An 11,801-nucleotide genomic window follows, 5' to 3' on the forward strand; every position below is an offset into this window, starting at 1 on the left:
AAGGCCCCTCGGTACCTCATGCTTGTCTACAGCGATGGAAGTGCAGGCAAGGGCGAGGGGGTCCCCAACCGCTTCTCGGGCTCCGCCTCTGGTGCCAATAGCTACTTGTCCATCAGCAACATCCAGGCCGAGGACGAGGCCGATTACTACTGTGGGGCAGGTTATGGCCGTGGTGGTAACTATGGTTCACACGGTGCTACATCCAGTGAGGAAATGGGACAAAAACCCCCCTGCCAGCCCAGCCCCCCCCCCCCAGCTGCCCCGACTTCTGGCCCAGCCCCAGCTACTAAAGGGCCCGAGGTTGTGCTTCCTGTTTCTCTATCTCAGGCTCAGAGCCCAATGTCCAGGACCTGCCCAAGAGCACACTGAGATAAGCCCCGAAAACGGCCCCTGAATTTTCGCCCTGTCTCCCATGAGCACTTTCCCCCTTTCCCAACCTCCTTTCCAGGACAGACACCAGAGAAGGGCTTCAGCTGAGCCTTCCGCCCTTGGGACTTGGCTGGGGGAGGGGGAGAGGGGCCCTGCCCTGATGAGGCCGCTGCAGCTGCGCCCTCGCAGCTCTCCCCAAGCGCAGCTGGTTTGGCGAAGGCGACCCCTGGATACTTGCCATGGCTGAGAGGCCGTGACCACGGACACGGTCAGGGGGAAGCAGAGACACTAGAGAGGAAGCGGGAACCAGGAAGAGGGGCCAACTGCTGACAGGCCCCGGCCAAGAGCTGCTCACTTCTGTTAGCCAGCGCCCGCACCTGCAATGGGCCACGACCAGCATCTCCCCAGGTCAGCCTGAATCCTCCAGACTGGCAACTCTGCCCCAGATCTTGCTAATTAGGCTGATCTCACCCACCTCTAACCACCAGGCAGAGGGTAAAACACCCCCCTCTCATTTATACTGACCTGGCATTCTAGGCTCTTGACTCAATTCAGTCAGTGATCGATGGATCAGGTCACCTCCTGCCCAGCAACAGATTCTAGAACAATAATGTCCCTTCAGAGTAAAGTGCCATGAAACAGCTACAGAGAGAGAGAGAGAGAGAGACAGAGAGACAGAGAGAGACAGAGACAGAGAGACAGAGACAGAGAAGGACAGAGACAGAGACAGAGAGACAGAGACAGAGACAAAGAGAGACAGACAGAGAGAGAGACAGAGAGAGAGAGAGAGACAGACAGAGACTGAGACAGACAGAGACAGAGAGACAGAGAGAAACTGAGAGGAGGGAGACAGGGAGAAGGAGAGAGGCTTCTGGAGTTGGTGTCAGGAAGAATTGGCTCCAAATCTGTCCTCAGACAATTATGAATCATTTGCAACTTGGCAGGTCAATTAACCTTTCTCAGTCTCAATTTCCCCATTTATTAAAGAGGCATGATAGCCTCTGCCTCCTAATGTTATTTTGAGGATAAAACAAGACATTTGTTAAGTTCCTTACAAACCGTGATGCCTGTGGGCTTCCTTCCAGCTCAGACTTTGGGTGATGGCCTGATCAGGGTTTGTGTCCCATCTGTCACTATTAGCATCATTATTATTGTAAACATGATGAGGACCAAGGACAGCACCCACATCCCACCACTTGCACCCACAGTGGGTTCCCCTAGCATCCACCTGCAATGTGAGGGTCCTGTGTTTGTCCTCACACCGCAAACAATACGTCCCCAGGGCCATTTAACAATAAGCCAAAGGGCTCAAGTAGCTCAAAACTGGGCACTTACCAAGTGGCACATCAGTGGGACAATAAGGAAGAAACGCTCAAGAAGACTCTCCCACCAATGGGCTGACTCTTCACCAGGGGAGGAGACCCCATGGAGGGCCAAGTGGCCAAGACAGCCCATTCCTGAGGCTCTGCGGGGTCCCAGGACTTTTCTCCTCCCATGGGCACCGGGCACAGTCAGCCAGTCACCAAGCATTCATTAAGCATCTACTATATGTCAAGTACTGTGCTGAGCTTTGGGGGTATAAATACAGGGAAACAACAATTCCTATTTTCAGAGAGCTTGCAATCCAACATGGGAGACAAAATATGAAAACTGTGCTCACACATAGGATCGGGCAAAGTGGAGGCAATCAGGGCAGAGACGGCACTCTCAGCGTTGGGAAGGGCTCCTTGGAGAGGGAGCTTTTATCACGGAACTGAAGGAAGCCGAGGAGGCAGCTGTGGGAAGGCTGAGCCTTCCAGTCCTGGAGGACTTGAGCAGGGAGATGGAGAGTCTGGTGGCAGGAACAGCCTCTCTGTGGGCAACCACTTCCTTAAGCTCTCTAAGGAATACCTCTCTTCAGTTGGCCTTTTCCCTAGGTGACCTCCCTGGGCCTTCCATCATCTCCTTGCATCCACTGAGACCAGGCTCCCCTTACCTCACAGCCTCCCTGGCCTCCCTTTCCAGCCTGGCTGTCTTGTTCCTCTTACTCCTCCTCTGGTGGGGGAGATAGGATCGTCCCTGGTCCCAATGGCCCTGCCAGGGTCTCCCCTGCCATCCCCATACTCAGGAACCTCTCCTTTGGGTTCTTCAATTCCCCTTCAATCCATGTTCTGCCCCTCGTCTTCTGACAGTCTCCTTGATGAAAATTTTGATTCTGCAATTTGCTCAGTCCAGGAGTCCAGGACCTTGGACTGGCGTCAGACTCCAGTTTTCTTCCCTGCAAATGTCGGTGTCGATCTTGGGGCCTGTGGGCTTCCTTCCAGCTCAGAGTCTGGGTGATGACCTGACCAGGGTTTGTGTCCCATCTGTCACTATTAGCAAAGCCATTAATGGCCCCACGGGAAAGCAAAGACTCATTTCCCTGTGTGAGGGGGTAGGGGAACCTTGTCAGACCCATAACAGTTAAGGGGGCTCTGAGAGATTCTGGGCTCCAGGACATGCGAGTAACTGCCAATGAGAGGCAAAGACTTCAGCTTCTGGAGCCCTGCATGGCTTCCTCTCTGCTGTCTGGGGTGTGTGGGGGGCAGCCCCAGGCCAGAGGTGGGGACCAAGGAGCAGCAGAGTCTGAGAGCCTGAAGCTGCAGCTCAAGAGCTGGCTCTGCCTTTGGGAGGGGGAACAGAGCAACCATCAGGGGCCTCCTCAGTCTCTGTGTCCGAGGTTTGCTTCCAAGAATGGGTTAGAATAGGGATATTGGGGGGTGGGGGCAGGTCCTGGGCAGGGAGAGAGGGGACCATGAGGAGCCAGGGTATCTCAGCTGGGGATCAGCGCAGGTGGCTGTGGCTTCTCAGGCTTCCTGTGATCACTCCAGTGCAGCATCTCAGCTGGTGTGGGCCAAGGTATCCCAAACGCCATATCCTCAACCCACCATGAAAGACAAACCCTCTTTATGGCCTTATGACTCTAGTAAGGACTCAGGGTGTGCTTAAGAAAACCCAGATTTGCATGAAGACACCCCCCTCCCTCCCCAGCCCCATCTCAGGCTCACAGGGAGAGGATAAGAGGGGCCTGGCAGAGCCCGGACCCAGCTGGTTCTCTCTGGGGAGCAGAGCTCTCAGGGTCTCCTGCACCATGGCCTGGCTTCTTGTCTGCCTCCTCCTGCTCACCTGCTGCTCAGGTCAGGGCTGACCCTGCTTGTGCTGCTCCCTCCTCCCTGTCCCGGGGTCTCCTGTGAAGATCTCCAAGCACCTTCCCCCTCTCTCCTATGCTGGGACATGAATGTCTGTCTCTGTTTCCAGGTTCCTTCCCCCAGCCTGTGCTGACTCAGGCTCCCTCCATGTATGTGTCCTTGGGAGCCACGGCCAGACTCTCCTGCACCCTCAGCAGTCAGCACAGTGATTATGGAATTGCATGGCACCAGCAGAGCCCAAGAAAGGCCCCTCGGTACCTCATGTATGTCAGCAGCAGTGGAAGTGCAGGCAAGGGCCAGGGGGTCCCTGACCGCTTCTCGTGCTCCAGCTCTGGGGCTCATCGCTACTTGTCCATCAGCAGCCTCCAGCCTGAGGACGGGGCCCATTACTACTGCAGGGCACCTTATGGTAGTAATAATAACTATGGTTACCACAGTGCTACATTCAGTGAGAAAGTGGGACAAAAACCTCCCTGCCAGCCCTGATGTGGCCCAGGGTCTGACAACAGCCCAGGCTGCCAGGTGACAAGAATAAGTAGTACCTTTTCTCTCTGTTTCCTCTTCTCCCACACTTTTTCTTTCTTCCTCTTTCTGTCTCTGCCTCTATATCTAGACTGACATTCTGCCTCCCTTTCCCTCTCTTTCCCTCTCCCTTTCTCTCCCTCCCCTCCCCCCCCCTCTCCCCACAAGGAATTCTGTGACTTATCTGAGATAAGACCTAGATTACATGACACAAACAGGTCTTGCACCCAGTTCTTCTGACCCAGAACCTGGATTTTACCCATGTCCCATTTTGACCTCCAGGGTTCAAGCTTTTTCACGTAGAGACGAGAAGAGAGGGAGCCTCTGCCATGGTTTCTCTACAACAGCCGGGCCTGGCTTCTTCTTGGAATGAGAAATGAGGTTTGGTGAAGGGGCCCCTGGGACAATAGCCAGTGATCATGAGGCCTCGGCCACAGATTCCTTGTAGAGCAGCAAAGACCCCAGCACTGAGGTGGGAACAGAGAGGACTCCAACTGCTGATGATCCTGTGTACAGCCACCCTTCTGTGTGGCTCTGGTGAGGAGGTGTCACAGGTCTAGTTACCTAACACTTGCTCTGTGGTCACAGGCAGCTACTTGGCCCCTGCTTCAAGGCTGTTCGCCTTAAAGTACATCTTTCACTCTGTTGTCAAGTACATTCAAGCCTGGACCTGACTTATCACCACCTTGTCTCTTGCATTCAGTCATCTCCTCACCTCACTGTTACTTTCTGGATACAATTTAGAGTTCTCTCTTAGGCTTCCAAATCTTTTATGGCCAAGCCCTGTGGATAGTGGGGAACCCTGGGCGAGTTATTAGACCCTTTAGTCCAGTAAAAGGAACCCTGCTAACAGTGTCTGGTTTGGGTCCCTAAAATCCTTAAGGCTGTTTCAGCTCTCCTGAGAAATCTGGGATCTGACAACCTGTGTTGTACCTGAAGCAGAGTTATGCTGATGTAGCAAGGAAATATTTGCACACAATAGCAAGTCGCTCATGTGCAATATCCTATAGTTATGTAAGTGTATTACATAAGCAAAGGGTATTTAAGACTGGGATTTTTTTTGAATAAATGAAATCCTGTTTTGTTGGTGTTCCTTTTCCAAAACACAGCCAGGTGATAAAAGAGTTCAGATCTTTTATTGTGTCCTTCAATATAGCCCAGTTAGCTCAGAGGCCTATCTCTCTGCTTGGTTCCAAGAGATCTTGCAGCTTTGTCCTTTATCGCCTCCAGCTCAACACCGACTCGTGGCTTCTCAATCTCCAACTGAGGCAAGTAGGCTTCTGTATCTCCCAGAGTGCTCTGTCTCCGACCCCAGTCGATGTTCCCCAGAAAACTCTTCCAAGAAACTCCCCCAAGCTCTAAGAGCTTCCTGTATATATATGATCTCCCAAAGGTTAACTCTGCCTTCTGGAGAGAGAGGGATTTTGGGTTATCTCTCAGAGTTCTCTCTGGCCCAAAGGGAGGTGTGAATTTGGATATCTCTTTCTAAACCCTGAACTCTCCCAAACGTGTGAACTCCATTCAGTACTTAGATACTTATGAGCTCTCTAAAGGTGTGAACAGAAGCATTGTTCCCATAAGTTGTACTTAGTACCTTGTTTCAAGTTCTGGCCCAAAATATCTCTTTCTGAGATCAAATCAATCATATTGAGCCATGCCAAATTAGATAATTATTGTCTCTATCAATTCCAATGTCTTAACACTTTGTAAAGATTCCAACACTGTTTGACCATCCTCATCATTCCTCATCCATGATCAATACTCATACTGGTACTGAAATCCTTCTGTGAGCAGGTCTGGACAATTGGTATCCACCAATTGGTGGCAAGTTGAACCAGTCATAACCTTAAGAGCAAATTTTGAGAAAAGTACAAGAGTGATGCAAAATATAAATACCTATAAAAAAACAGTGATCAGAGCTAAATTTAAAGCTTACATCAAAAAAAAAATTAGAGAAAGAGACCTATGAATTTTAAGTCTCAAACAGTCTCAAAAAAGAAGAAATTAAAAAGCCCCAATTCAACACTAACTAGGAAATCTTAAAAATTAAAGGTGAGAAAGGATAAAGTGTAAAAGATCTTGTGTGTTTGTATACTTGGGCAGGGATTAAGGATCACAGTGACATAGAATCCTGGAGACTCATTTGTCCTGGAGAGTGAGCAAGAGGAGGCAAATCTTGGTGAGAAAATCACATAAAAATAGATCACAGTGATGATGATGCTTCCCAAAACTCTCAGAGAAGAAAACCATGGGAACTTACCTCAGTAACCATGATTATAATATAACAACATTTATAAGCTTTTACATAGCATTCCTAGATTTGGTGGGCACAAAATAAGTAATAACTTCTTTGATTCTCACCACAGCCTTGAGAAATAGATTTATAATCTCCATGTTGCAGATAAGGAAGCAGAGGTACAATTAATAACTTAAAGGTGATTTGAAGTCAGGTCTTCCTAACTTCAGGTCCACCCAGGTGCCTCTCTGCTGTAACTTCCATGATGTGCTCCCATTCCACTTTGTCTGCATCCCATAATTCCTGTTCTTTCTTTCTTTCTTTCTTCTTTCCTTCCTTCCTTTCTCTCTCTCTCTCTCTCTCTCTCTCTCTCTCTCTCTCTCTCTCTCTCTCTCTCTCTCTCTCTCTCTCTCTCTCTCTCTCATTACCACAGCTGAGCTTCTTAATAGCTCAATAACCCAAGAAAGGCCTTGTGTCCTCTCTCCTGGAATCAATGAAAACTTTTGGTGACTGACTCATTCTACTTGCTTCCTTTTAAGCACAGCATCCTTCCTGAATATTGCCATGGATTTCAGGCTAACTCCATTTCTTCTTATTTCATCAAATCCCTGCCAGGAAGCACAGAGAGGAATATAATCCCACCACATTAGTTGTGCTCAAACCTCATGCATATAAAATAAAATGGGAAGTCTTAAGGCAAATCCTTGATGAAACTTTTTATCAGAATAAGCTTAAGAAAGAGAAATCTTTCACCAATCCCCAGCTGGCACTGATTTCTTAATCCCTATTTTTTGGTCTGGTATTTTGGCCTGGTATACTATAGTGATTTTGATTTTTCTTTTGTAATTTAGGGAATAAAACAAGCACTTTTGTAATCTAGTATTAAATTCTGTCAGTCTATTATATAGAATATACTATGTTTTAAAAATATATAATAAAGTTATGTAAATTTCTCTAAAATCAATAGTTTAGCTTATGATATTTTAACTGCATATTTCAAACTATAAATTGCTTTTGCAAAGCAATTTTTTTGTCCTTTGTTTTTAAAGTCACCTTTATTTAAACTTTAAGATTCACAATATCTAAATTACTTTGGACCAAATTTCCTAAAACTTATACATATATCCAGCAGAGCTGACAAAAATTTTAAAGCATAGCTCATAATTTTTACAAATTGCCCAATATACATTTTAGAAAGCATCATATTTCATCTAAGTAGTGGAAATAAACATATGACCTCTAAAAGTAAGTTATCAGAACTTTGTTTCAATAGCCTATTTTTGACTTAAAATCAAATCAAATATTTAAAATTCTAGTAGCAACACTATAATACTAATGCAGACATATTTTAAAACCTTATTCCCAAATACATCAATTGAAAGTAATTCAATCATATGTCATTTAAATTTAAACAGTGTTTTAAGTCACCTTTTTAGGAGAAAACTCCACTTCCCTTCAAAAGCTCCGTTCTCCTAGACTGCCTGAAATCTCTAAAATGGCTATAAATTGTTGAGGCCTGAGATGGAGACACAGGCCCTTGGGGAGCAAAATGGCTATGACTCCTATCTCCCCTCCTAAATTTTGTACTCTTTCCTATGAATTGGGAAGGGGGAAAGATTTTAAAATGGAAAATAGATTTCCTGAGATTTCCTTAATCACATGGTGAGAAACCACCCTCTTTTACAGAATCCAGCATCCCCTGAGAATTTTGGGACTCTGGGAGTTTGGGACCATAGTGACCCATCTAGAGAGAAATTGAGGCTGACTCCAGAGCATGGGGTTCTGGGGGAGCCTGCAGTTCTCTGGAGAGGCTGGACTGGACATTAGTCTACCCACAGTGGCCTTGCTCATTCCCAGTCCCCTCTAGGGAAAGAAGCTTTCAAGCTTTGGTCTCTGCACAGAGTTTCCCTGGCTGCTGCAGAACCCACTCCAGTTCCCTTGCTGTTTCCTGGATTCATCAATGACCTCACTTTGTGCTTCTAGGTTCTTTGGACAAATTGTGAATGGGAAAATCCCAAGCTGAGCCCCTAGGCTGTTGAAGTCTTTTCCTGCTTGGACAGGGCAAAGTCATAATGTCTGGATCCTGGACAGACCCCCATTTGTAAGAAACAAAATATCTTAACCAAGAACTCACTGACTGGCTGATGAATGCAGGAAAGATTTATTTTACATTGTTGCAAGAATGGGAGCCTCAGAAAGTAGACCCCTCAGCTCATGTTTCAGTTCATATTTGATAACCTCTCTGAGGGCCTTTGGATTTCACTCCTACATTGTAGCCATTTAAGAGGCTCTCTCTGAACATGAGCTTCATTTCATTGTTACTATGGTGTTTGTCAGGCTCCTCCTCCTCCTCATCTTTACACATTTCTCATGAGTGTTCATGGAATTAAATTAGAATTGGTGTTGGCATAAATTTCTATCCTGTTATTGTCCTGTTCATACTTGATGTGCTCTGGATGATGGCCCAGCAGATACAATGACTGCTTTCTCAATGGGATAAGCGTATCACATGTCACCTCACCTTCTGTAGACTCTCAGAAAACAGATGTGGGAAAGTCTCCATAAAGCCTCTAGCAAGAACCTTTCTCTGTGGGCAAGATGGACAGCTGGACTATCCTGGAAACTAGCTCAATTTTACGAATTCAATACTCCATAAATGGCCAGACCCAAAAATAGGGATTAAGAAATCAGAGCCAGCTTGGGATTGGTGAAAGATTTCTCTTTCCTGATTCTGATCAAAAGTTTCATCAAGGATTTGCCTTAAGTCTTCTCGTTTTATTTTGTGTGCATGAGGTGTGAATACAGCTAATGTGGTGGGGTTATATTTCTCTCTGTGCTGCAGGCAGGGATCGTGAGTTGATGAAATGAGAAGAAATGGAGCTAACCTGAAACAGTCCTGAAACCAAACTAACACATTTTCAAGCAATCCTGAAGCCACTGACTATGTCCACATATTGAAGTTGCTCCCTCTCTAGCTGACCTTCCTATTTAAGAAGACATTTTGAATGCCATTAGGGCCCTCTTATGTGGCATATAACCAGGTGCTGACTCTATTCCAGCTGAAGTTATAAGGCAGGAGTGCACTATTCATACAACAGCTGATTGAAACTTGTTGGATTATATATCAAGAGGAGATTATTCTCCAGCAGCTCAAGGAAGCTTCCATTTTCCAACTATATCAAAGAAAAGGAAATCGTTTATCCTATGGCACTCACCGAGGCCTCTCTCTCCTAGGCTGTTCTTTCACCTGAAAGATGGTCATTTGTCCAAGAGTCAGTGTGGCTTCAGAAAAACTGGAGGAAAGGTTCATATGGTGTTTGATGAGATACAGACTGACAACTGCTCCTGTGGGGCATGCAGTCCCCCAGGAAAACATATTCTTTTTTTAAAAAAACTTTATTATAGCTTTTTATTTACAAGATATATGCATGGGTAATTTTTCAGCACTGACAATTGCAAAATCTTTTGTTCCAATTCTTCCCCACCTTCCCCCCATCCCCTCTCCCAGATGGCAGATAGTATTTAGGGTTACAACATCGATACATTCAGTGAGGAAGTGGGACAAAAACCTTGCTCACCAACTCTGACCTGGTCCAGGTGGCGGACTCAGCCCAAGCTGCCAGGGGACCAGTCTGCCTCTTTCTCTCTGCCTTTTCTTCTCTCACTGCTTTTCTTTCTTCCTCTTTCTGCCTTTGCCTCTACATCTGTGCCTAATATTCTGCCCATGCCCTCCTCTCCCTCTCCCCCTCCTTCTCTCTCTGTCTGTCTCTCTCTGTGTCTCTGTCTCTGTGTCTGTCTCTCTGTCTCTGTCTGTCTCTCCCTCTCTCTGTCTCTCTCTGTCTCTGTCTGTCTGTCTGTCTCTCTCTGTGTCTCTGTCTCTGTCTCTCTCTCTCTGTGTATCTCTGTGTCTCTCTGTCTCTGTGTCTCTGTCTTTCTCTCTCTGTCTCTGTCTCTCTCTCTTTCACACACACACACACACACACACACACACACACACACACACACACACACACTTTGCTTCCCTGGGATCCAGACTGGTAAAAAAAAACAACCAATGACTCTCAGAAGACAATCCTAGAGCCAGGCAGAGACTCCAGTACAGATGTGGGGCTCACATGTCCCAGTGAGGAGGGACACAGGCCCGGAGGAGGCAGAAGGGCCTGGACTTGGCCACATCCAAAGCCCCTTGAGGTCCCAGGTCTGCCCTCCAACCTGGGGGTTACTCTTTATAATCTGTCAAAAAGTGCTGGTGCTTTACCAGACCACTAGCTGTCCTCACGGGAGCACACGTGACTGGAGCGTAATGGAGCAGAAGACCTGAAAGCAAATCTTTTTCTGAAAATGACCCAAAGTTTAAAATGACTATTACAAGGTCATCCCCCCACCCCCAAGGCTGCCCTCCCCTGCCCCATCCACCTTTTTGACCAGTGCACAGACGCTCCCTTGTGGGACCAGTGAGCAACAAACAGGGGTCTCCTTGCTGTGGGGCCCCTGAGATTGAGGATGGTTCTAGGCTTGTTCCATCCCTACCCTGATATTGTCCAAGGGACCCCGTCTCTGGACAATGATCGGCTAATCGAGTTCACTTACAGTCACTGCATCAGGAAGTAGACCACACTTGGCAGGGAAGATTTAAAAGACTGAGGTCATACAGAGCCTGTACATACAGATACATTCATAGTGAGAGCCTGAACACAACGCCCTAATGAAAGCTCAAAGAGGGGTTGCCCAGTGGTCTGACCAGGAAGCACGTGAAGCCATCTTACGCCCACAGACATGGAGATTGGGAACCCCCTGGGACAGTTTCTTTGAGGCAGGGAAGGCTGTTGTTGTCTTGGTATTCCTAATGCCTAGAACATAGGAGAGGGCTGAATGGATGGCTCATTGGTTCATTGACTGGCTGAACATTCAGGACTTCTGAGAGTGAGTGAGGTCCAAAGGAGGATTTGGGGCTCAGGCAGATGGGTTCTTGGTGCTCCATTAGGATGAGACAGAGGTTGGCTTGGCTGGCAGTATAAAGGAGGAATCCCTGGAAGAAGGCAGGCCAGGTTTCCAGGAGGCCCTGGGGCATTATCAGGGAAGGCCGGGCTCTGGGAGACTCTAGGCTCCAGGATATGCGAGTGCCTGCCAATGAGAGGCAAAGACTTCAGCTTCTGGAGCCCCTTGTGGCTCCCTCTCTGCTGGCTGGGGTGGGAGGGCAGCCCCAGGCCAGAGGAGGGGACCAAGGAGCAGCAGAGTCTGGGAGCCTGAAGCTGCAGCTCAAGGTCTGGTTCTGCCTTTGGGAGGGGGAACAGAGCAGCCATCGGGGCCTCCTCAGTCTCTGTGTCCTGAGGTTTGTTTCCAAGTGGGGGCTGAATGGGGATTCTAGAGCCAGTAGAGCCACTGGGGGCTAGTCCTGGACAGGGAGAGGACTATGAAGAGCAGGGGGCTCTCAGCTGGGGATCTGGGCAGGTGGCTGTGGCTTCTCTGGCTTCCAGTGATCACTGAGGTGCAATATCTCAGCTGGG

At 47.8% G+C, this 11,801-nt stretch overlaps 2 gene segments (V, D, J or C); both read left to right on the forward strand.

Moving 5' to 3' along the window:
• LOC116420892 overlaps positions 1-384 on the forward strand; it is a 732-nt gene extending 348 nt beyond the window's left edge. The window contains 1 exon segment of the V gene segment in view: positions 1-384. This exon segment is cut by the window's left edge and continues 134 nt beyond it. Coding sequence covers positions 1-369 — 369 coding nt within the window.
• Positions 385-3,321: 2,937 nt separating this feature from the next.
• On the forward strand, positions 3,322-4,150 carry LOC100913665. The segment is given in 2 exon segments: positions 3,322-3,524; positions 3,646-4,150. Coding segments are annotated over 2 exon segments (549 nt in total).
• The last annotated feature ends 7,651 nt before the right edge of the window (positions 4,151-11,801 follow it).

This window comes from Sarcophilus harrisii, chromosome 1 (assembly GCF_902635505.1).
Source record: "Sarcophilus harrisii chromosome 1, mSarHar1.11, whole genome shotgun sequence".
NCBI classification, from domain to species: domain Eukaryota; kingdom Metazoa; phylum Chordata; class Mammalia; order Dasyuromorphia; family Dasyuridae; genus Sarcophilus; species Sarcophilus harrisii.